At 45.3% G+C, this 21,695-nt stretch overlaps 1 protein-coding gene across 3 annotated transcripts in view; it reads left to right on the forward strand.

Moving 5' to 3' along the window:
- The window catches only part of SLC23A2 (solute carrier family 23 member 2), a 57,429-nt gene extending 39,535 nt beyond the window's left edge, over positions 1-17,894 (forward strand). For all 3 annotated transcript variants that reach the window (XM_082072481.1, XM_082072482.1, XM_082072483.1), the window contains 9 exons: positions 184-365; positions 3,113-3,233; positions 4,409-4,565; positions 5,731-5,878; positions 6,404-6,509; positions 9,879-10,008; positions 10,142-10,279; positions 11,673-11,768; positions 12,264-17,894. In XM_082072481.1, the coding sequence (XP_081928607.1) occupies positions 184-365; positions 3,113-3,233; positions 4,409-4,565; positions 5,731-5,878; positions 6,404-6,509; positions 9,879-10,008; positions 10,142-10,279; positions 11,673-11,768; positions 12,264-12,496 (1,311 nt within the window). In that variant the 3' untranslated portion in view covers positions 12,497-17,894. The remainder of the gene's footprint in view (positions 1-183; positions 366-3,112; positions 3,234-4,408; positions 4,566-5,730; positions 5,879-6,403; positions 6,510-9,878; positions 10,009-10,141; positions 10,280-11,672; positions 11,769-12,263) is intronic.
- The last annotated feature ends 3,801 nt before the right edge of the window (positions 17,895-21,695 follow it).

A 21,695-nucleotide genomic window follows, 5' to 3' on the forward strand; every position in this document is an offset into this window, starting at 1 on the left:
AAAAAAACATAAGCGTTATGCTTAAACAATAAGCCACTTAAACATAATGAGCTGTTTTATGACGAAAAATTTGCTGAGTTCTTCTGTGTCGCTGAATTCTTTTAAGTGCAGTTTGTAATCCAGAGCAGAAAAACGAAACGTTTGCGGTTTGCTTTTAACTCTTTCCCGTTGTTGTGTGTTCAGATCCAAGGTGCTATTATCATGTCCTCCCTGATAGAAGTGGTGATCGGTTTGCTCGGCCTTCCCGGCGCCCTGTTGAGATACATCGGACCGCTGACCATCACGCCAACCGTCGCTCTCATCGGCCTCTCCGGTTTCCAAGCCGCTGGAGAAAGAGCCGGCAAACACTGGGGTATCGCTATGCTGTGAGTACTCCAGGGTGTTCTTGGCAAGAACTTTGGGGTGCCAGGAAAAAGCCAGAGGCTCCCAGTGTGAAGAAATAGCCTGGGCAGGAATGGGAGTGGGTCTGGGATAGGGTTAATTGGCAATTTGGGAATAAGGATGGCAGCAACTCGAGACGAGGAAGGGAAGGACAACAGTGTAAGGTGAGGAATGGAGAACAGAGGATTGTATGAAACAATAGTTGGTCTGGGAGCCATTGGCTGGGTCTAAATCGGTGTTACGGCGAAGATGATTTAGCAAAACGCCAGAGAGATCAGTGAACAATTTTAATTTCTGGTTTTGTGATGATATCGTATATATTTCTTATTCTGCAAAAGTGAGTAAATACCATTGGTAGTAGTGGTCCGGTTATCTCTATTACTGGTTTGCTCATCCATAGCCTAGAGAAATTTGTATGATGACAGAGAACATACGTATTTCCATGAACGCCATCAGTCGATGAGGCAAAAGTAGTCAGGTTTCTGTTCAGTGGGCAAAAAAGCCGAATTTCAGGGCATGATCTATGTGCTTCTGTAAGTAGAGATGCCAGGGAAATTAAAGAATTGAGATTAGTGGGGTGAAAGGGAATAACTGAGAAAAATGAGATGAAGAGAAGACAAAAGTTTCCTGTGTGATGCTGTGGATAACCAGACAGCTCAGGATGGAAACCACGTTTTAGGGAGAAGGAAATGGCGGTTGCTCTATTCAATATATAGTGACCAACTTTGTGCTGGCTCTGGAAGCGGAAGGAACAACTTGATGAGATCAGGCTCTGATTTGACTAATCTGTTTGCACAGTACTTTGAACACATAAACTATGCTGTAAGTGCAGCTTATGATTAAAAGGGCTGTTTAATTCTCTTTTATCTCGGATGTTAGCATCATGAATATTTTCGTAATTCCGCTATGTCAAAGCAGCTGACCCAAAGGAATGTTTTATTTTGCTGTAAAACAAATTCTGTGCAAGTTGGGACTAATGTTAAATCAATCAAGCCAGACCTTTGGTGAATTGGACATGGAAACATGTAATTAAAGTTGACATTTTGCAGCTGGAAAAAAAACCAAATCAATTTAGGAGCAGGATTTAAATATTACCCAGTCAATAAGTATTTCTGGCTTCTGCTATGCAAAAATGTAACTCCATAGCCATCCAGAGCCACTCTTAAGTAGCTGATCTCTACAAGATGCGGCACTTGAAGTTGTCTTGACTGTTTTGATGAGTTAAAAATCCTGTATTGCTGACTCTCACAGCAGAATAAAACCTGGGTAAGAGCTGTTATCCTGTTAACTGCAGATGCTATTTGACAAGATTTTCAGCTTCCCAAGCGGTTTTCTGACCTCGCTTGTTCTGCAGGTGCCAGGCTGAAAGAATTGAACCCATAAACCACATCGTGGTGGGTCAAAAGGGAAATTATTCCTGACTTGCTCTTTGCCTCAACATCTGGTGAATAAAACTGGGCTTTTGGACCCTCAGTTTTGGTAATATTTTACAGAATGGCAGTAACCCCACTATATAATAAAATATTACACCTATTTTGTAGACAAGCAAACTGGGAAATGAATTGGTCTCAGTGAATGTCAATGCATGTGTCCTCCTCAGCATTGTTTACAACTCCGTACTAAATAAATCGAAATAAAATACCACCAGTCCGCAGCATTGCGGGAGAGCTGCTGTTTGGAGCGCAGCCCATCTCTCCATAATGGGCTTGGGGAAAAATGCCAAAATGTTTTGTGAAGGCACAGAAAAGGTGCCTTTATCATTCGGGGGTAAAGGACCTAAATGCTTCTTGTACAGAGCTCTTTGTTCCTGCAGACCGAGGGAGAATAAAGCTCCGTTTTGTTTCTTATGGACTGAAACCGATCCTGGACAGAAAGGGGAGGGAAGCTGAAAATCTGCCTTTTTATTTAGAGTAAAGTCAGCTGATAAAAACATCATCTCAAATTGCAGCAAGTCTTTGCTGCTTCAGACATCTTGACTCTCTGGAGCCTTTTTATAACCAAACTGGGCTTGGGTCTCTCAGAGTTGAGCAACCTGCTTTCTAGAATACTTCTCATTGCAGTGGATACTTAATTTAACTGTAGAGTTGAATAAATTTGGAGCATCTAGAGGAGCTCAGCAATTTGGATGAGGGGGGAGGATTTGTAATACTGGAGGCATCTAAAAACTCTAATAAGTGAACTGCAATTGAATGGAATCTTGGCTTTTTGGGGCTCTGCTCTGCTTGATTTACAGCTGTTTAGTGAAAGATGCATATACAAAAAAGGGGGATGCTTAAGAAATCATTTCCCTTGACAGAAATTTTTCAAGTGCTTTGGAGTTTTACGCAAGTTTTGAAATGTAAAACATTTTATGTACAGGCTCCCAGTTTTCCTGTTTCTTCCTATTTGCAGGCAGCAACCTTTGTGCTTCATACGCACAAAAAATGGCACAAAAATGGGAGTTTTAGTCAAAAAGAAGCGAGGGCACAGTGCAGCCCTTTGGCTGCTTGGCTCTGGAAATCTTTATCTGATCTGATTAATATTCTTGGTTTCATTTATCTGTTTGCTGCTGTTATTGCAGCACTTTGGAATACAAATCATTTTGGCTTGGATTTACTTAAAATACATCCTCTTCTGATGTGCTAAATTTCCAGTGTCTGAAGTGCCTGAACAGGTTTGTGCTGAGAAGGATTTTTAACATATTGGTGCTAATGATTTGTCCCTCTTGTCCCACCCTCCTTCTTTTTTGCAGGACTATTTTCCTGGTATTGCTGTTTTCTCAGTATGCCAGAAATGTCAAATTTCCCTTACCCATCTACAAATCCAAGAAAGGATGGACAGCATACAGGCTGCAGCTTTTCAAAATGTTCCCTGTAAGTAGTTAAACTTCAGTTGGAAAAAAAAATAAATAAAATCCCAGAATGTGCGGGGTTGGAAGGGCCCTGGAAAGCTCATCCAGTGCAATCCCCCCGTGGAGCAGGAACACCCAGATGAGGTTACACAGGAAGGTGTCCAGGCGGGTTGGAATGTCTGCACAGAAGGAGACTCCACAACCCCCTGGGCAGCCTGGGCCAGTGTCTCTCACCCTCACTGAGAAGAAGTTTCTTCTCAAATTTAAGTGGAACCTCTTGTGTTCCAGTTTGAACCCATTACCCCTTGTCCTATCACTGGTTGTCACCGAGAAGAGCCTGGCTCCATCCTCCTGACACTCCCCCTTTAGATATCTGTAAACATGAATGAGTCCCCCCTCAGTCTCCTCTTCTGTCACCCACCTCGTTCATCAGTGGGCCTACATTGCATACATTGCCAAAACTAATTTGTGTTTTGGTTTTTTGTTTTTCTTTGGTTTTGATATTTCATAATACAATAGATCACAAAGGTGAGATAAAAGCTTAAGTAGGCTGATGGGAAACTTAACAAAATGGCTCATTGGCCAAAGGAAATAGTCTGATGTTGTAGTTTTGCCAGAGCCCATTGTGGTATCTGTGATGAAGAGTTGTTGGAGTAATGAAGATGGTGGAGGGAGGGAAGGGGTAGAGAAGGAGGTGAGTTTATTCATGCAGTGAAAGCCTAAATGGAGCCCTCAAAGGAATGGTAAGATCATTATCTTCTAGTTTTCTGAAAGCAATACTCCATTCCGCCGTGTGAAAGGCTTCTTTTTAATTCTCCAGTAAAGTTGAGACTAATTCCTGAGTTTGTGTAAGTGCCCATTTGGAGACTTTCCCAGTTGTGAAGGGAGAGAAGAAGCTCTAATTCTAGAGCTTTTGTAACAGCAGCTTCGTTAGGGACCGGGGAGGGAAACACCTAACGGATCTATTACAGGATTTACTGCTTGTTCAGACTTAAAATTTTACTTCAGGTCCCACTTAGGCTGGGGGGAAACACCTAACAGATCTATTACAGGATTTACTGCTTGTTCAGACCCAAAATTTCACTTCAGATCCCACTCAGGTATCTGCATAATAGATATTCTGCGCAGGAACCATTTGCTGTTGATGAACATTGCCGGTGATGGTTTATTTTAAAGAGCTTTTCTTCTCTTTCCCAGATCATTTTAGCCATTTTGGTGTCGTGGTTGCTTTGCTTCATCTTCACGGTGACAGACGTCTTTCCCCCCGACAGTTCCAAGTACGGTTTCTACGCTCGCACAGACGCCCGGCGGGGAGTGCTCTTGGTCGCTCCGTGGTTCAAGGTTCCTTATCCTTGTAAGTAGATCTGGTTTTAAGAGCTGTTTTTTCTAAAACTACACCTACGAGTATCATTTCTGCTGTTTTCAGAAGCATTGCTATTTTGCTCTCAGTACCATATTCCAATGCACTCAACATGCACTGAACTAAAGACATTGGAGGTGAGGATGATGGGTTTTTTCTTATTTTCCTTTTTAATTTGATACTCTAAGGCCTCACCCAAGAAAGACTAAGTCTGTGAAACTTGAACTTGTACAAGGCACTTGCAGAGTTTATCTAGGTAACTCTTGACTTCTAATAATATAACGTCTATATAAAACATGGACTTTTTGGGGAATGGTCGATTTATCTGGACTTCTATAAGGATGGGTTATGGCAACTCCTGTAGATCTACTGGAGTCATCAATTCTCGTTTAAAGAGAGTTTTTTCCAGCTTAATGCTCTTTCCTGCCCCACACACGCTCGTTCTTGGCGTAGCACAATGTAACGACGACACAAAAATGTCCCGACTTCCAGCAGCAGCGTTGGAATCAGGCTGATGAAAAGTCAGGGGGTGCCAATCAGTGCTTTCAAAGGACAAAAATGTATTTATAAGAGGACACGAAACTCTTTACCCAAGCCTTGTTCATTCACATTCATGTGATTTCAAGTTCCTTTTGTTGCGAGAGGCTCATCTGTTTCAAAGAGATAAAAGCATCGAGGCAATTGCTGTGGAAAACCTGCCAAGCTTTTCTACGGGCTTAAATTAATCTGATTTTTCTCCTCGACAAAAATTTAAAGTTGGAGGGTGTCTGTGCAGTGATCGGAGCTGGTTGTTGGCCTTTGGTTTCAAGTTTGGTCTACTGAAGAGGAGGGCTGAGTTTTGAGAGCAATAATAATGAAGTGGCGTTCGCCTCACTGATCAGAATTGTTTTTCCACAAGCGGTAGTTCGAATTCCTTCTCTTCTGAACAGGAGGAATGTTTTTTGGTGGGGTTTAGGGCTTTTTGGGTATTTTCCAAGCGTGATCAAAGCGGTCGGGTCGGCCGTTTTTCCATTGCTCCTTTCATCTCCCTGAACTTGCCAGACTGCGTTACTGTGAAGGGAGTTTGCCGATTCCACTAAAGACGAATACATTGCTGGCTGTTTTGATACCGACATTGTTTTCTGTGGCACGAGAGATTTCAGTTTTCTTTTCTTCACAGTTCAGTGGGGACTGCCAACAATTTCAGCCGCCGGGGTGATAGGAATGCTCAGCGCCGTTGTTGCCAGCATTATCGAATCAATAGGAGATTACTACGCCTGTGCCAGGTTGTCTTGTGCTCCCCCTCCACCTATTCATGCCATAAACAGGTATGTCAAAAAATATATCTATTTTTCAGTGTCTTAAGCTATTTTTTTCCCCTTGGATAAGACAGGAATGTGCTCTTGAGATTAAAAACTACAATTTGGTCAAGGACAAGGGCCAAGGGGCTGAAATATAAGATGCAACTGTCGTGTTGAATTATTTTATTGCAAGTGCAGCGTTGGAAACTTAGTCCTGTTGCTGCTGGAGTCTGTGGAAATTAATAGGACAGTTTCTGTAGGGATGGAGTGCTAAATTGGTTTGGAATCAGGGCGGCTTCTCAAATTCATTTGAAGTGCAATTTTAGAAATAAAGAGCAGCCCTAAGTTTGACTTGAATTACTTTGAAATTTCCTCAGTTTGAGAACGTGGGTGTCTAAGACATAGAAAACAGAACTCAGGTTGGTTTTGCAGGTGTGTTGGAGCTTGAAATATGAATTATAATAATGAATGCGGGACAGGTGCCTTAGCAGGCGTGCAGTCTGAAGTGAGTCTGTGCTAATACAAGTTTGACTCTTTCTCTGTGATTTCCAGAGGGATTTTTATTGAGGGTCTCTCCTGTGTTCTGGATGGCGTATTTGGGACAGGGAACGGATCCACTTCTTCCAGCCCCAACATCGGTGTCCTGGGCATCACGAAGGTTTGTGCTTTACCTCGATTCCTCAGCGACCGGAGTATTTTATCTCCTTTGGTGCCACTTTCATGTTTCCCAGCATGATCCTCCTCCAGTAAACCATACTACTTATTGTTTTGTGCACACAGACTTTACACTGCATTCTGAATTTATACATTGGCTGTAGCAGCCATTGTCTAATGGAATCACATTCTGGACAAGGACCTCAAAAACCTTATTTTTATTTGGAGTAAAGCGCAGTTAGAAAACCTGCATAAAGCACATGATGCTAAATAAGCTTTGAAAATCAAGGCAGCATTTCAGGGCTCTAAGGGTGCTTTGAGTCGAGGCATAAACACTGTAAACCGTAAAGAAATTTATATTCTTTTGTGCTAAAGAACTGACTATTTTTAATGTCTCAATGAAACGCAACTTGAGGTCCTTGGGTCTTATCTACGTCTGTACTCGGACATCGCACTCAAGGTAACTTCAACATTAAACGTGCCCTAAATAGTTGTTTCTGGCATTATAGGTTCTTAAAGCACTGAGCATGCTTAGGGGATCACCTGTTTTTTGGGGTGTTACTCAGCCAAATATATCAATATTTGAGGAATTCCTTTATTCACGTGCAGCACTGGATATGTGCTTGAATGCCTTGCTGAAGCAGGAGACCTTGGACTGCAGATAGATTTGCTCGATATTGTTAATTTAACCTTGTTAAGAAATATCACCCGAATGGGTAAGAGTAATTTATGTTGGAAACACGTACATCTTGTTGCGTGTTTCGCTTGAAAAATAAATCAACTTCATGCGTACAAGACAGAAGATGTACGCTCTCCACTTACAATAACTCATCCTTCTGACTTAATCTAATAGAGATGATGGATTTATCTTCAGCCATTTTTTTTCTGCACAAAGGATGATTCTCTTTGGTTTTACAGTGGAACATAAATACTAATAGCACCATCTGCTGTCTGTATAAGTCTCCCAGTCAGCTGCTGATGGAAATTTCCTAGAATAAATGTTAGTTAGAACAACCCTTCAAGAGAGGCTTATTGTGTTCTGCTCCCTTTCTGTTGTTACTTCATCGGGCTTGATATGAATTAACAGCCATTTTTTTATTAACAGTCCGCAGAAATGAGTGCACGTTGTGCTTCGAAATGGCGAAAAATGAATGTTAAACTGACAGCTGTTAGAGAACAGAGTTAACTACAGTTGGGTCTACTGGAGGAGTGAATGTCCCTTATCCGGGTGGCACAGCTGGATGGCACAGCTGGATGGCTCTGCTCCAGTGTTTTGTCTTGTTTTCTTGTCTGCACACTCATTCCTAAACCCCCCATAGTTTTGCAGCTTCGGTTTGTATCAAAATAGGGGGGTTTTTTGGTGTGTAGATGCTCCACTGTTTATTTAGGAGAGGAAATCTTTAGTGCTTGTGAGCAAAGACTGCGTAGCCGTGGTGATCCCGTCGTACCAGAGCAACATTTGAAAGAGACATTTATCTGCCTCAAAATCAGTGTATGATGACGCTTAGAATTTAAATGTACGGTATTTACACCCAGTTGAAGCCACAAAAGTCTTGGAGCTAATCTGTGAGCGAGTTTGATTTGATGACAATCAATTTCTGATTAGTTGGGGCAAAATATAGGCAGTTTATCCCACAATGTGGTGATGACATGGATGCTCCGATAAGGTACCAGGTACCATATCAATGCTTTATTTTTTTTCTCATTTCACTCATTAAGCTCAGTCACACATGATTAACGAATTAATATCTACTTCTCTTTAAAGCTTAATACTGTGTAATAGGGCACCTACAAAGGGCTTTGCTAGAAACCACCTTGGCAGTGTAAAAAGGGTTTTTTTGTACCTGATGTTCCTCTTATTCAAGTGTAACACAATTAAAATATTGAACATTCAGGTTTTTCGGCTGCCACTACAAAAAAGTACCAGAGAAATGCTGCCCTGAAGTTTGAATGCTTAAAATAAATATGGGAAGGAAGTGCAGGCACTTGGCGTCAGTTTTAGCACAGCCACGATTTGCATGTGAAATGAATTTGGTTCTGATCTCAAAGAGGGATGTTATAAAACCAGCTTATAATCTCTGCCTAGAAAACCAGCATCTCCTTCGAGTGAACTGCATGTCAGTAATATAACTAATAATACAAATATTCTTGTATAACAGGGCAGCAACATGTGGATTTTATTATTTTTTCCCCATTTGCGTTGTAATTGGTCTGTTTGCCGCCTTTCCTATTTGTTTTCTTTATTGTAGATGGGACTGTGCCACATTTCATGGTTATTGTGGCTGTAGCTGTTACAGATGGGTTTAAACACGTCTTAATGTTAAGGAAAACAAAACCTAATCAGGTTAAAATTGGAGCGCAGCCACGTTACAACTGAGCCCTCCAAAGCCGTTTGTAATGACTCTGTGGCCTGTGCTTCAGCACCACACGCAAAAATCAACCCAGAATCCCAGAATGTCAGGGGTTGGAAGGGACCTGGAAAGCTCATCCGGTGCAATCCCCCCATGGAGCAGGAACACCCAGATGAGGTTACACAGGAAGGTGTCCAGGCGGGTTGGAATGTCTGCACAGAAGGAGACTCCACAACCCCCTGGGCAGCCTGGGCCAGGCTCTGCCACCCTCACCGGGAAGAAGTTTCTTCTCAAATTTAAGTGGAACCTCTTGTGTTCCAGTTTGAACCCATTACCCCTTGTCCTATCATTGGTTGTCACCGAGAAGAGCCTGGCTCCATATTCCTGACACTCACCTGTTCCATATTGATCACCATGAATGAGTCCCCCCTCAGTCTCCTCTTGTCCAGCTCCAGAGCCCCAGCTCCCTCAGCCTTTCCTCACCCGGGAGATGCTCCACCCCCTTCAGCATCTTTGTTGCCCTGCGCTGGACTCTCTGCAGCAGTTCCCTGTCCTGCTGGAACTGAGGGGACACAGCTGGACACAATATTCCAGGTGTGGTCTCCCCAGGGCAGAGCAGAGGGGCAGGAGAACCTCTCTGACCTACTGACCACCCCCTTCTAACCCACCCCAGGTCCCATTGGCTTCCTGGCCACAAGGGCCCAGTGCTGGCTCATGGTCACCCTGCTGTCCCCAGGACCCCCAGGTCCCTTTCCCCTACGCTGCTCTCTAATAGGTCATTCCCCAACTTGAACCTGGGGTTGTTCCTGCCCAGATTCAGGACTCTACACTTGCCCTTGTTCTATTTCATTACATTTTTCCCACCCAACTCTCCAGCCTGTCCAGGTCTCACTGGATGGCAGCACAGCCTTCTGGCGTGTCAGCCACTAACACACAGGAGCTTGAAAAGAAGCTTTAAATGCCAAAGAGAATAATAAATAATGTGCAAGGTGTAAAGTGAGGGGTTTTTTGCTCTTGCGCAGGTGGGAAGCCGGCGGGTGATTCAATACGGCGCAGCCTTCATGCTCCTGCTGGGGATGGTCGGCAAGTTCAGCGCTCTCTTCGCCTCGCTGCCTGACCCCGTGCTCGGCGCCCTCTTCTGCACTCTCTTCGGTAAAATTATGTTTTTTTTGCTCCTTTTTGTGCACTGTGCGGCTTCATCTTTTACTCTTAGTGCTTTTTTTATGCGTGTGTTGCTATCTTTTTTTGCTATGTCAAAGCTGAGGCTTGTTTTCTTCTCGTTTAGGGATGATTACAGCCGTGGGTCTGTCTAACCTCCAGTTCATTGATTTAAATTCTTCTCGTAACCTGTTTGTACTTGGATTTTCCATTTTCTTCGGACTCGTCCTTCCGAGCTATCTCAAACAAAATCCACTGGTCACAGGTACGTGTTTTTGCTCATTTACAGGCAGCATGCTTTTACCTTCTACTCATACACAAAGTACATGCACAAAGTAATGTAAAATAAGAGAAAAAACATATTATGGAGACAATAAAAGCTATAGATAAGAAGCTGGGTGTGTTCACATAATCCCAGAATGTCAGGGATTGGAAGGGCCCTGGAAAGCTCATCCAGTGCAATCCCCCCATGGAGCAGGAACACCCAGATGAGGTTACACAGGAAGGTGTCCAGGCGGGTTGGAATGTCTGCACAGAAGGAGACTCCACAACCCCCTGGGCAGCCTGGGCCAGGCTCTGACACCCTCACCATCAAGAATTTTCTTCTCAAATTTAAGTGGAACCTTTTGTGTCCCAGTTTGAACCCATTACCCCTGTCCTACCATTGGTTGTCACCGAGAAGATCCTGACTCCATCCTCCTGACACTCCTCCTTTAGATATCTGTAAACATGAATGAGTCCCCCCTCAGTCTCCTCTTGTCCAGCTCCAGAGCCCCAGCTCCCTCAGCCTTTCCTCACCCGGGAGATGCTCCACTCCCTTCAGCATCTTTGTTGCCCTGCGCTGGACTCTCTGCAGCAGTTCCCTGTCCTGCTGGAACTGAGGGGCCACAACTGGACACAAGATTCCAGGTGTGGTCTCCCCAGGGCAGAGCAGAGGGGCAGGAGAACCTCTCTGACCTACTGACCACCCCCTTCTAACCCACCCCAGGTCCCATTGGCTTCCTGGCCACAAGGGCCCAGTGCTGGCTCATGGTCACCCTGCTGTCCCCAGGACCCCCAGGTCCCTTTCCCCTACACTGCTCTCTAATAGGTCATTCCCCAACTTATACTGGACCCTGGGGTTGTTCCTGCCCAGATTCAAGACTCTACACTTGCCCTTGTTATATTTAATTTTTTCCCTGTCCAACTCTCCAGCCTGTCCAGGTCTCTGATGGCAGCACAGCCTCTGGCGTGTCAGTCACTCCTCCCAGCTTGGTGTCATCAGCAAACTTGCTGATGGTACACTCTATTCCCTCGAATCAGAATAGAATTAATTGAGCTGTTGAGACCTGAATTTGATGTTCCCCTTTATAGTCTCCTGTTTAGTTGAAATCAAGCACTGGGGTCTGCAGGAGAAACTAAACGGCATTTTGTGACATATTTATAAACAACTGTAAATTCATGGGGTTGGGTTTTGGGGAAGAAGGTTCCCCACACTGTCCTACATCAGCTGAAAGTTCTGCATCTATTCCCACATTGTTTTAAGAGTTCTATTCAAGTAAATTCCTTGGTGAACTCAATAGGGAGTTTTCCCACTTGTCCTGTGTATAAACCAGTAGGTTGTGTATATGTAGAATAAAAATTGAGACTCTAAATGTATTTTTTTCCTGTTCTTCTAGGAATAGCGGGCATTGATCAAGTACTAAACGTTCTCCTCACTACAGCCATGTTTGTCGGGGGCTGCGTTGCCTTTATTTTGGATAATACCATTCCAGGTCAGCACGTGTTGTTGATTGATGTGAAATAATAACTGCATTTCTGAATGAAGATAAAGCATTTCATGATGAGGAATTGATTATTGCTTTTGTTGTTGGCTTCTTAAACACCCAGAGCTTAACAACTCTGTGCCTCAGTTTCCCTGAGAACTCTCTGAATCCTTTTCAGGCTGAGGTCTCCATCCTATTCACCATATAAAATAGCTGATAAAAATCCACCCAGCATAGTCTTTTTGCGGAGACAGAGTCAAAATATTTTAAGATCCAAACCTGCTTCTGTTTATTTAAGAGCAAAAATTTGCCTCAAATTCCAGTTCCAGAATAAAACAGGTAATAACTATTTCCAATAAACCTTTTTTTGCCTCTTTGAGGAATCTGGAAGATCTTTGTAGCGTTGTGTCTGAGACTTGGGGTTTTCTTTTATCTCTTAACTATATACGAGTGCGTTTACATAAAGATATCAATGTATGTTTTCCTTTTCATTTTCCCTCCTAGGAAGCCCTGAAGAAAGGGGAATACGGAAATGGAAGAAAGGGGTCGGTAAAGGAAGCAAATCGCTGGACGGCATGGAAACTTATGATCTGCCTTTTGGCATGAACTTGATTAAAAAATACAGGTGTTTCAGCTTCCTGCCCGTCAGCCCAACATTTGTGGGTTACACGTGGAAAGGCTTCAGGAAAAGCAGCAACTGCAGGAGTTCAGATGAAGACTCGGAAGCTACAGTATAGCCTTAGCTGAAATTCTCTTATCTAGTTGTAGTTCAAGATGTATTTGCAGTTTCTTGCCGATTAAGAAGCATTAAAATATATGTTTTGTATATCTGCATTGAAATTCTGGAACCAGAGCTGAGACGGATTTAAAAAAGACAAAGAAAACAAGTATAGCTTTCCTGTGGGTGCTGGTAGCCAGATCTAGTGTCTCTGGGTCACGTTTGCTAATGCTTCTCAGTTCGATTGTTTTGCAAAAGCTGTAGATACCGGCGCACCTAAAGCTGTTTCTTTTCAATGGGGCTTCTGGAAGTGTGGAGGTGCTACTGAAAAATGGTCTTTCTTTAGGGCGATTCTTATTGGAGTCATCGCCGCTGGGATTTTTGGCGCGTTCATTGCTGGCAATGGTGGTTATGCCAGGAAAATTGAGTCTGGTGAGAAGGAGAGGAGGGAAAACAAGAAAAAAAGGGAGAAAAAACATACATGTATTCATGTCAGATCCTGTATATATTGTTTTCTACTCACTGATCTGCACATTCCATAATTTCAGCCCCCTGCAGATCAGGCTTAGTTAATAGTGGCAAATCATGAGAGGATTCTCTTGAATTACTGACGGTTCGGTCAGATGTCCAGTGTTAGGACAGCAAATTTCTGTAATAACTTTGCCGATGGAAACGATGAGGAACTTCTGATAGCTCGGTGCTGTCGAAGACACTCATTCCATGGCAATTTATGTGTTTTAAACATTTGCTTTTTCTACCGGGCATTTATCCACCTAATTATAGCGTCCAGGTGCAGGTTTTCTTGAGTTTTGCAGAGATGGGAAACCTTTAATTTCCAGGTGGGACCTGATAACACTTTTACAGTTCAATACCTGTATCCAGCAAGACATTCCCTGGATAAAAACACTCATTATTGAGCTGTTCTAAGCAGCGAAAGCCACGTGGTTCAAAACGCCACGCGAAATCTTGTTGATCGGATATCGAGAGCTGATGCTGCACCTGAGCAGCTTATGTTGCGTTGTCTCTTTTTCTTCTCTTTTTTGGTGGGGTTTCTGCGAAAGCTCGTGAATGTGGCAGCAATGTCGAACGGCAGAGACACTACATTTGACGTCCTCACCCACCGGATGGTTTCACGGGTATTGGGTCCAAATCAGGGCACCATTCAGATATATTTTTTTTTGGCCTGGAATAGTCTCAGCTCTGACGTTACGTGGGTGTTCATGCTCATCATGCATTCATCATTAAAAGGTTTCCTCCTGTTTAATGTTCTTACTATTGCAAGTTAGTTTTAGACTTCAGTGTGGCCCCAAAAAGCTGTGGAGATCATCAGGGAAACGTCGTGTAATGTCATTTCAAGGCCAGTATGCTCTACGGTGCTTGCGTTTTGTACTCCTGGAAAACAAACAACAGCAGATCCTGTAATACATTAATATATTTATCAAAGTTTGACTACTGGACACGAGCGCAGGAACTCTGTTTGTCTCCGAGTCGACTTCCAGGTGAATTGTTTGATTCTTGACGCATGGAAGGGTCGGGGTGGGGAGGGCGAGGAAAGAGCTCAAGGGATCGATACCGAGTAGCGTAGAGTCGCGCTGATCTGATCCCGTTGCTGTCGTTCTCAGCATGCCGTGCCTCTTTCCAGAAACTATTTTATATCCCGCTTTTTCCATACCTACGCATGTGTTTGTTCCTGCTTCGGGGAACTTTCAGTAGTTTGGTGTCAATTGGACTGTCTCGACAGCTGGTCAGAAGAGTTGTTGTGTAGTAGACAAGGTTAGTTTACCTGTGAAACAAAAGTCATTTTTGTAATAACCTTTAAAATGTTTTCCTCTTCAGGTAGCGAGGCGTTAGATTTCCACATCCGCTTGCAGGTAGTTTGAGTGCGGACACCTCTAATCAGTGGCACGAAGCTTCCGAATTTCCCAACGTGATGTGCAACCAAAGATGTGAGGGAGACGCAGGGGAGTTTAACATATGTGTGTATATATAGAACAGGATAAAAAAACCACCCACCTCTGGTGGTCGCAATGATGTAAAATGCCAAAGCTGGTTATCTTGTAAATGTTGAGGAAGGGAGGCAAAAGCGTTTTATTTCAACCTGTGCCACCTCGGAAATATTGAAGCGTCACATGCGGTGATGCCGCCGAGCGCAGCAGCGTCACCCGCATCCTTTCCTAACTAACACCCAGGCTTTTCTAACTTCTCCCCCCAAATATTCTCTTGATAATTCAATTCTTGCGCAGCTGAGAGATGAGAAATCGCCTTTGTCTTCTCTCCCCTCGGGCTGCGGTGAAGCCGGGCAAGTTCTCCATCACCTTCTCTTGAGAATTGGTTTGTGACACTTTGGTCAAATCCCAGTGCGAGGAATCCGAGGATATTTTTTCCTCTCCCCGGAGCAGAACACCACCCATCTCACAGCCTAGGAAAGACTCTCCAAATAGGTTTGATTGCTCTGTATTTAATTATTTGTGTGGCTTTGGGTCCCGCTGTGCTGATTCTCAGAGTGTTCAGCACCCCTTGGTAACCCCACAATAAGTAGCTGTAGTTTCGCAGTCGCTTTTGTGGCTAAATCTGTACGTGGAACAACTCCCTCCATCTTAGTACGAGCACAAGTGGTTAATAAGACCCTCAATTTGCAAAGGGGATCTGCTGAAGCACCTGTAAGGTATAGAAAAGGGTTATAGCAGAGTTGGTGGTACTTTGAATGTACAAGGCAGGATAGTTATTGCAATTATTAATAATCACGTCTCCCCAGCAAAGGAGGGAGCTGGTGCACGGGTGCCTTGCAAAAAGCAGCTCCTGTTTCTCTTTCCCATGTGCCCAAAACCATCTGAGCGCTGCCAGTCAAAGAAAACACATTGATTTTCTCCGGGAGGGAAATAATTCTGTGTTGGTGTTCGGTTACGTTGCGGATTTGCCACAGAAAGGTGGCTGGATATAGAAATCTGTATTTTTCCTCTATATGTTCTTACCTGCCTTTCAAACAGCTCAACGAAACAAAACCACGTAGGGAAGGTGACACCTGAGAGATGAGTTAAGAGGCAATGAGATGTTTTCAACCAAACTTTGAGGCGAAAGGGCAAATATTCATGGTAGAAATCTCATTTTGTCATATCGAAGGTGGTATCGGTGTATGCGAAACAAAACAACGTGCGACTTTTGTAATTGATATTCTATTGTATTTTTTTTTTAGGTTAAATTAAGGATTCTTGCTAATGTTGAAACGTTTTCTAAAGTCAATACTTGCAAATTATACCTATAGAAATTTAGGCTTTGTAGTTAACGGCTATGGCTGATTAACGTGTTGGCGGAGGCACTTAAATCAGGTACCTCGCTCCGAATGTTCAAACCTTAAACCCAGAATTTGCTTTATGCCTTTTAATACTGACTTTAAATATGGCAACTTGGTTTGTACATGAATATTGCAGTATTTTCTTTCCATATATTAAAAACAAAATAATAATAACATTTCCGCTCAGGATATATGACCGCGGTTTTCCTGGGAGGGAGTGGTATGAATGTCATGACAATGTCATGTTGATGGTAGAATTTCTTCATTGACGAATCGATAGTAGTTGTGTATACTTTATTTACCCATCTTTCCGTTCCTACCGAATGCTCCAGGGTTTCTTTCTTGTTCATCTCCCTCCTGAGATCTCGGTCGTCCCGATGCAGAATTGGCGCTCGTGGCATGAAACCCTCAGCGCGAGGAGCGCCCGTGAGCGCCACCGCTCGTTTCCGGCCTCGCGTCCTCCATAAAAAGGCCTGAAAATCGCATTATTTGTGGTACCAGCAGCGCTGCAGCGTAGCTGGTTTCAGTTCAGAACCGGTGATGTTGGGAGTGAGCCGTTGGTTGCGGCCCGTGAGCTGAGCCACCCGCGCTTGACGTGGGTTGTGGAGTCGTGTAGAAATCGCGTGTGGACAGACCAGCAAACCCACGGGGTTTCTTTTATGTGGCCTTCTCGAACCAAAAGCCACTCTTCTTTCTCTTTTTCTTTCCTTCCTTCCTTCCTTCCTTCCTTCCTTCCTTCCTTCCTTCCTTCCTTCCTTCCTTCCTTCCTTCCTTCCTTCCTTCCTTCCTTCCTTCCTTCCTTCCTCCCTTCCTTCCTTCCTTCCTTCCTCCCTTCTTTCCCCTTCCTTCCCTCCTCCTCCTTCCTCTTCCTTCCTTCCTCCTCCTTCCTCTTCCTTCCCTCCTTCCCTTTCCTTCCTCGTCTTTCCCCTTCCTTCCTTCCTTCCTTCCTTCCTTCCTTCCTTCCTTCCTTCCTTCCCTCCTTCCTTCCTTCCTTCCTTCCTCCCTTCCTTCCTCCCTTCCTCCCTTCCTTCCTCCCTTCCTTCCCCTTCCTTCCTCCCTTCCTCCCTTCTTTCCCCTTCCTTCCCTCCTCCTCCTTCCTTCCCTCCTCCTCCTTCCTCTTCCTTCCTTCCTCCTCCTTCCTCTTCCTTCCCTCCTTCCCTTTCCTTCCTCGTCTTTCCCCTTCCTTCCTTCCTTCCTTCCTTCCTTCCTTCCTTCCTTCCTTCCTTCCTTCCTTCCTTCCTTCCTTCCTTCCTTCCTTCCTTCCTTCCTTCCTTCCTTCCTTCCTTCCTTCCTTCCTTCCTTCCTTCCTTCCTTCCTTCCTTCCTTCCTTCCTTCCTCCCTCCCTCCCTCCCTCCCTTCCTCCCTTCCTCCCTTCCTCTTCTCTCCTCTCTCTCTTTTTCCTTTTCTCTTCTTGTTCCCATGTTCAGGGGGCAGTGCCAGTTCACTCACTCTCACAGCAAACCCCCCACTCACCCACCCATTCCCCATTATTTCCTCCAGCTGATGCCCGTTTGGCCACGGCTCCTCTCCTTTCCCATCCTCGCGGTGTCGGAGGCCCCAATTTTGCCGGCATTTCACTGCCGTTCAGCCCAAGTCTTGGGGATCCGCGTTCGGAGCCACCCCAGATATTCCCATCGAGTTCTGATTTACCTGTGACTCCGCATCGTCATCCATACATATCGCTACGAGACATATATTCTATTTAGAATTGCCTTGTGTACCAGCCGGCATTGACATCTTTCCAGATAAACCATCTTGCTGCCAGTCCAAATTATTGTACCTTTCTCTATAACAACCTTTGGCATAACAAACTATTGACTGTTCTTAGGCAGTGGGGATAAATATCTATTCATTACTTTCCGTGACTGATTTTGGCTGTAAAACTTCTTTTAAACAGCAAGAGGGGGGTTTTTGGTTTGGTTTTTTGTTCTGAGATGTTTAATTCCTTTATGGAGGGTTTTTTTTTTATTATTTCATATTTTTTTCTAACATCGCTTCATGAAACAATTAAATATTTAAAAAAATGTAATATTTGGACCAGATGTTGTGAATAATAGTAGATAAAGCTATTTTATTCTGTATTTTTCAAGCTGTTCGGTATAAATAAACGCGGGCATAGATGCAAGTCCAGAGCGTGGTGTTAAACTTCCTTTGGAACATCCCGTTTGGAGGAGAATCGATAGTTAAGTGCCACCCAAAAATACACCCCCGGTCGCCTTCTTGACCCTTCCAGCTCTCAGCTCATACCATGAAAACACATTAAATGTATCTGATTTATTTGGAAAAGTCCCTGCTGACCGTCCGTATGTCTTTCTTTACCGTCTGTCCTTGCGCTCGGGCAGCAAAATTCCCTATAGAACCAGTCGCAGGGTCAGCACTGATGAGTTTCTCAGCAACATCCATGCAGAAAAACTCAGCGATTAATTTCCTAATTAGAATTAAACAACCTCTAAGTTCTCTTAGTGCACTGAGCAGAGGCTTTGAGTTACTCAGTCCAGTTAAAAATACGAGCAGGGAGAGTTAAAGCAGAGAAATCACTTCTGGTTTAAGGTAAAGCTTTAGGATTGGGAATTTGGGGGCTAAATTCTTTGGCGATTTGTAGCCACAGCAAATTCTGGGCCCCTCGTGGGGTTCACCTCCTGTCGCTCCTCTGGGACACTTTAATTGAAGCTAATTTAAGATAAATGAGTTGAGCGTCGCCTTGTCTCATCCCCAACCACTTAACGAACTCGTTTGTTTAATCGGGAGCTGGAATATGAATTTCGGGACGTCGGCGGGGACGTGCAATGGATTTAGGACCTGGAAATGTCCGGCTGAGGGTCCCCAGTGTCTCCAGACGTCCAACAGCCTCCCAGGTATCTGAGCTACTCTTGCTTTTAAGGGGAATTAAGATACCCAAGCGCTTTTCTTAACTTAGGCGTAGCCTAACAGAGAAACAAAGCCAAAAGCCGCCTAAATTGGCAGCGAGAGGGTGAAAGTGGATCTGGTATCAAAGGCGATGGAGCAGCTGTTGGACCAGGGTGAGGGATTTCTGTTATAATAAATAATATTATAATAGTTCCTGAGCTGGGCTGGGTTTGAGTTGGCGGTGAAAACATCTCTGATCTTAATCCTTGATTAATCCTTCGTGCTACTGGGTCACAGCTCTGGAAATCATTGAGTTTTCTCCTTGTGTCTGGCCTGAGTCAAATATTCAGCATCAGCTGCATTGACACAATAAAAAGGACTAAACTGCCAGCAAAATCTCAGAACTTGGGGATTTTCAGAGCGATCGAAACGGCCTCAAATAGCGACAGAGTCCGTGTTTGAAGAAACACGTATTAGGTGCGAGCAAAAGCCTTTTGAAAAGCTGCTTCTCCTCCCATCTGGCTCCCGGAGGCTGCGGAAGGGGTAACAGATGCTCCTGAGCCAGCGCATAGCCAAATGCGTAATATCGTTTGGTATTTACTGACAATTACCTTGGGGGTCTTAAAGCTGGGAAGCGAAAGGAGTTTGGATGCTTGCTGAGTCTGGGGGGAAATACTTGGATTTGGGAGAATTTTGGAGAATTTTGGAGCTGGTGCCTTACATTTGGGGCTGACTGAGCTCCTTGACCTTCAGCACGAACAGAAGTAAATCGAGTAGTAGGTCAGAGAGGTTCTCCTGCCCCTCTGCTCTGCCCTGGGGAGACCACACCTGGAATCTTGTGTCCAGTTGTGGCCCCTCAGTTCCAGCAGGACAGGGAACTGCTGCAGAGAGTCCAGCGCAGGGCAACAAAGATGCTGGAGGGAGTGGAGCATCTCCCGGGTGAGGAAAGGCTGAGGGAGCTGGGGCTCTGGAGCTGGACAAGAGGAGACTGAGGGGGGACTCATTCATGTTTACAGATATCTAAAGGGGGAGTGTCAGGAGGATGGAGCCAGGCTCTTCTCGGTGACAGCCAGTGATAGGACAAGGGGCAATGGGTTCAAACTGGAACACAAGAGGTTCCACTTAAATTTGAGAAGAAACTTGTTCCTGGTGAGGGTGTCAGAGCCTGGCCCAGGCTGCCCAGGGGGTTGTGGAGTCTCCTTCTGTGCAGACATTCCAACCCGCCTGGACACCTTCCTGTGTAACCTCATCTGGGTGTTCCTGCTCCATGGGGGGATTGCACTGGATGAGCTTTCCAGGGCCCTTCCAACCCCTGACATCCTGGGATTCTCTAAATCCATCAAAACCAATGGTTTCAAAGGCATCAACCGCATTCCCCGCGAGGCGTTTAGCACAGAAACGCTGATTGAACCTGTGAAACAGGTGCCGGAACGTCCTTGTGTGGCAAAACGCTGATGTGGGAGCATCATTCTGAGGGATGCAGGGGCGCAGCTGGCAGGACGCATTTCATCTGTTTCCTGCCACGTGGGTTTAGTTCCTCTCGGGTTTGTGCGGGTGCGGAGGAGCTGGCCGCCCGTCCGGCCTCGCAGCCTGCGGGAATGCCTCAAATTCCTTTCATTTGATCAAGAAACACTGCTGTTTTGCTCGATCCTTCCTGACCCGCCGAGCAGGACGGCGCAAAATCAGGATTTAACCCCAGTTCTGCAGCCGAGCTCCTGCAGGTGCCCATAGCAAAACCCTCTATTTAATTATTTGATTTTTCCCTCGTTGCATCCTGGGGGATCTGGTGGGATTTTTCTCGCTTTTTAGGGCGAAATCCCTGGGTTTTGGGGCTGGGGTTTGCACAGCATGGGCAGCTCCGCTCCATTGTGCGACACGGCCGGGCCACAAAGGGGCCTCTCATCCCCTAAAGATGCTGTTGGAATATAAATCCCGACCCGCATCCCGTCGCTTTCGCCGAGTCAGTGTTTCCCCGAGCCAGATGGCTCCTCGACTCATCATATTTTACATACAAGTCAAAAAAATAAGCAAAAAAAAAAAATCCCGATTACAATTCGTGGTTGTAAAGACTCGCTTGTTTTGCTAAAGCAGCTGGTTAGATTATTTCTTTGGTTTTGTTGTGTTGTGGGGTTTTATTCTTTTTCCCTTTGTGTGGGCTGTTTCTAGGCAAATTCCTTCAAAAGGAAAAGAAAAGAAGCCCGGAGAAGCCACAAAGCGCTGGGAAAGGTCAGGAACAGACAAAGGCGGAGGGGCCGCCGCTGCTGCTCTTGTGGAACCCACAACCCATCCCAAATCGTCCCCCACGGGCAGGATGGGACCCGCGGCCCAGGAACCGAGGCTGAGCGTCGTTTCGGAGGTAACCGTGACCCCAAGCTGGAACAGCCGCTTCCAGGCAGATCATTATTTATTTTATATATATATTTCCTCTTCAATCCCCTTCTCGGGGGGGGGGTTTGGATCCCACGGCCGCGGTTGGGAATAAGTTGCAGCCAAGATGCGGCCCCGTTGCACCATCCTGAAGGCGGAACAGCGAAGCGTGGTGAATATCGCGCTGAATATCACGGGGATCGGAGTATTTTAAGGCAGAAATAACCACTTTAGCCTGTGTGGTGCAGCACACAAGGCTCCCCGTGGGAGTCCTGTATGGAGCTGGAGCCGATTGTAAGAGCAGTTCAAACCTGAGTGGGTGGGATGGGACATCCTTTAGGATCCTGGTCCTGGGATCGGGGATGCAGCATCCTTTGGGATCCTGGTCCTGGGATCAGGGATGCAGCATCCTTTGGGATCCTGGTCCTGGGATCGGGGATGCAGCATCCTTTGGGATCCTGGCACCAGGGATCAGACATCCTTTAGGATCCTGGTCCTGGGATGGGGCATCCTTTGGGATCCTGGTCCTGGGATCGGGGATGCGGCAACCTTTGGGATCCTGGCCCTGGGATCAGACATGCTTTGGGATCCTGGTCCTGGGATCGGGGATACGGCAACCTTTGGGATCCTGGTCCTGGGATGGGGCATCCTTTGGGATCCTGGCGCCGGGGTGCAACCTGGGTACCAGAAACAGGGTGTCCCTTGGTAACCC

Source organism: Streptopelia decaocto, assembly GCF_964273445.1.
Source record: "Streptopelia decaocto genome assembly, chromosome: 25".
Taxonomy (NCBI): Eukaryota; Metazoa; Chordata; class Aves; order Columbiformes; family Columbidae; genus Streptopelia; species Streptopelia decaocto.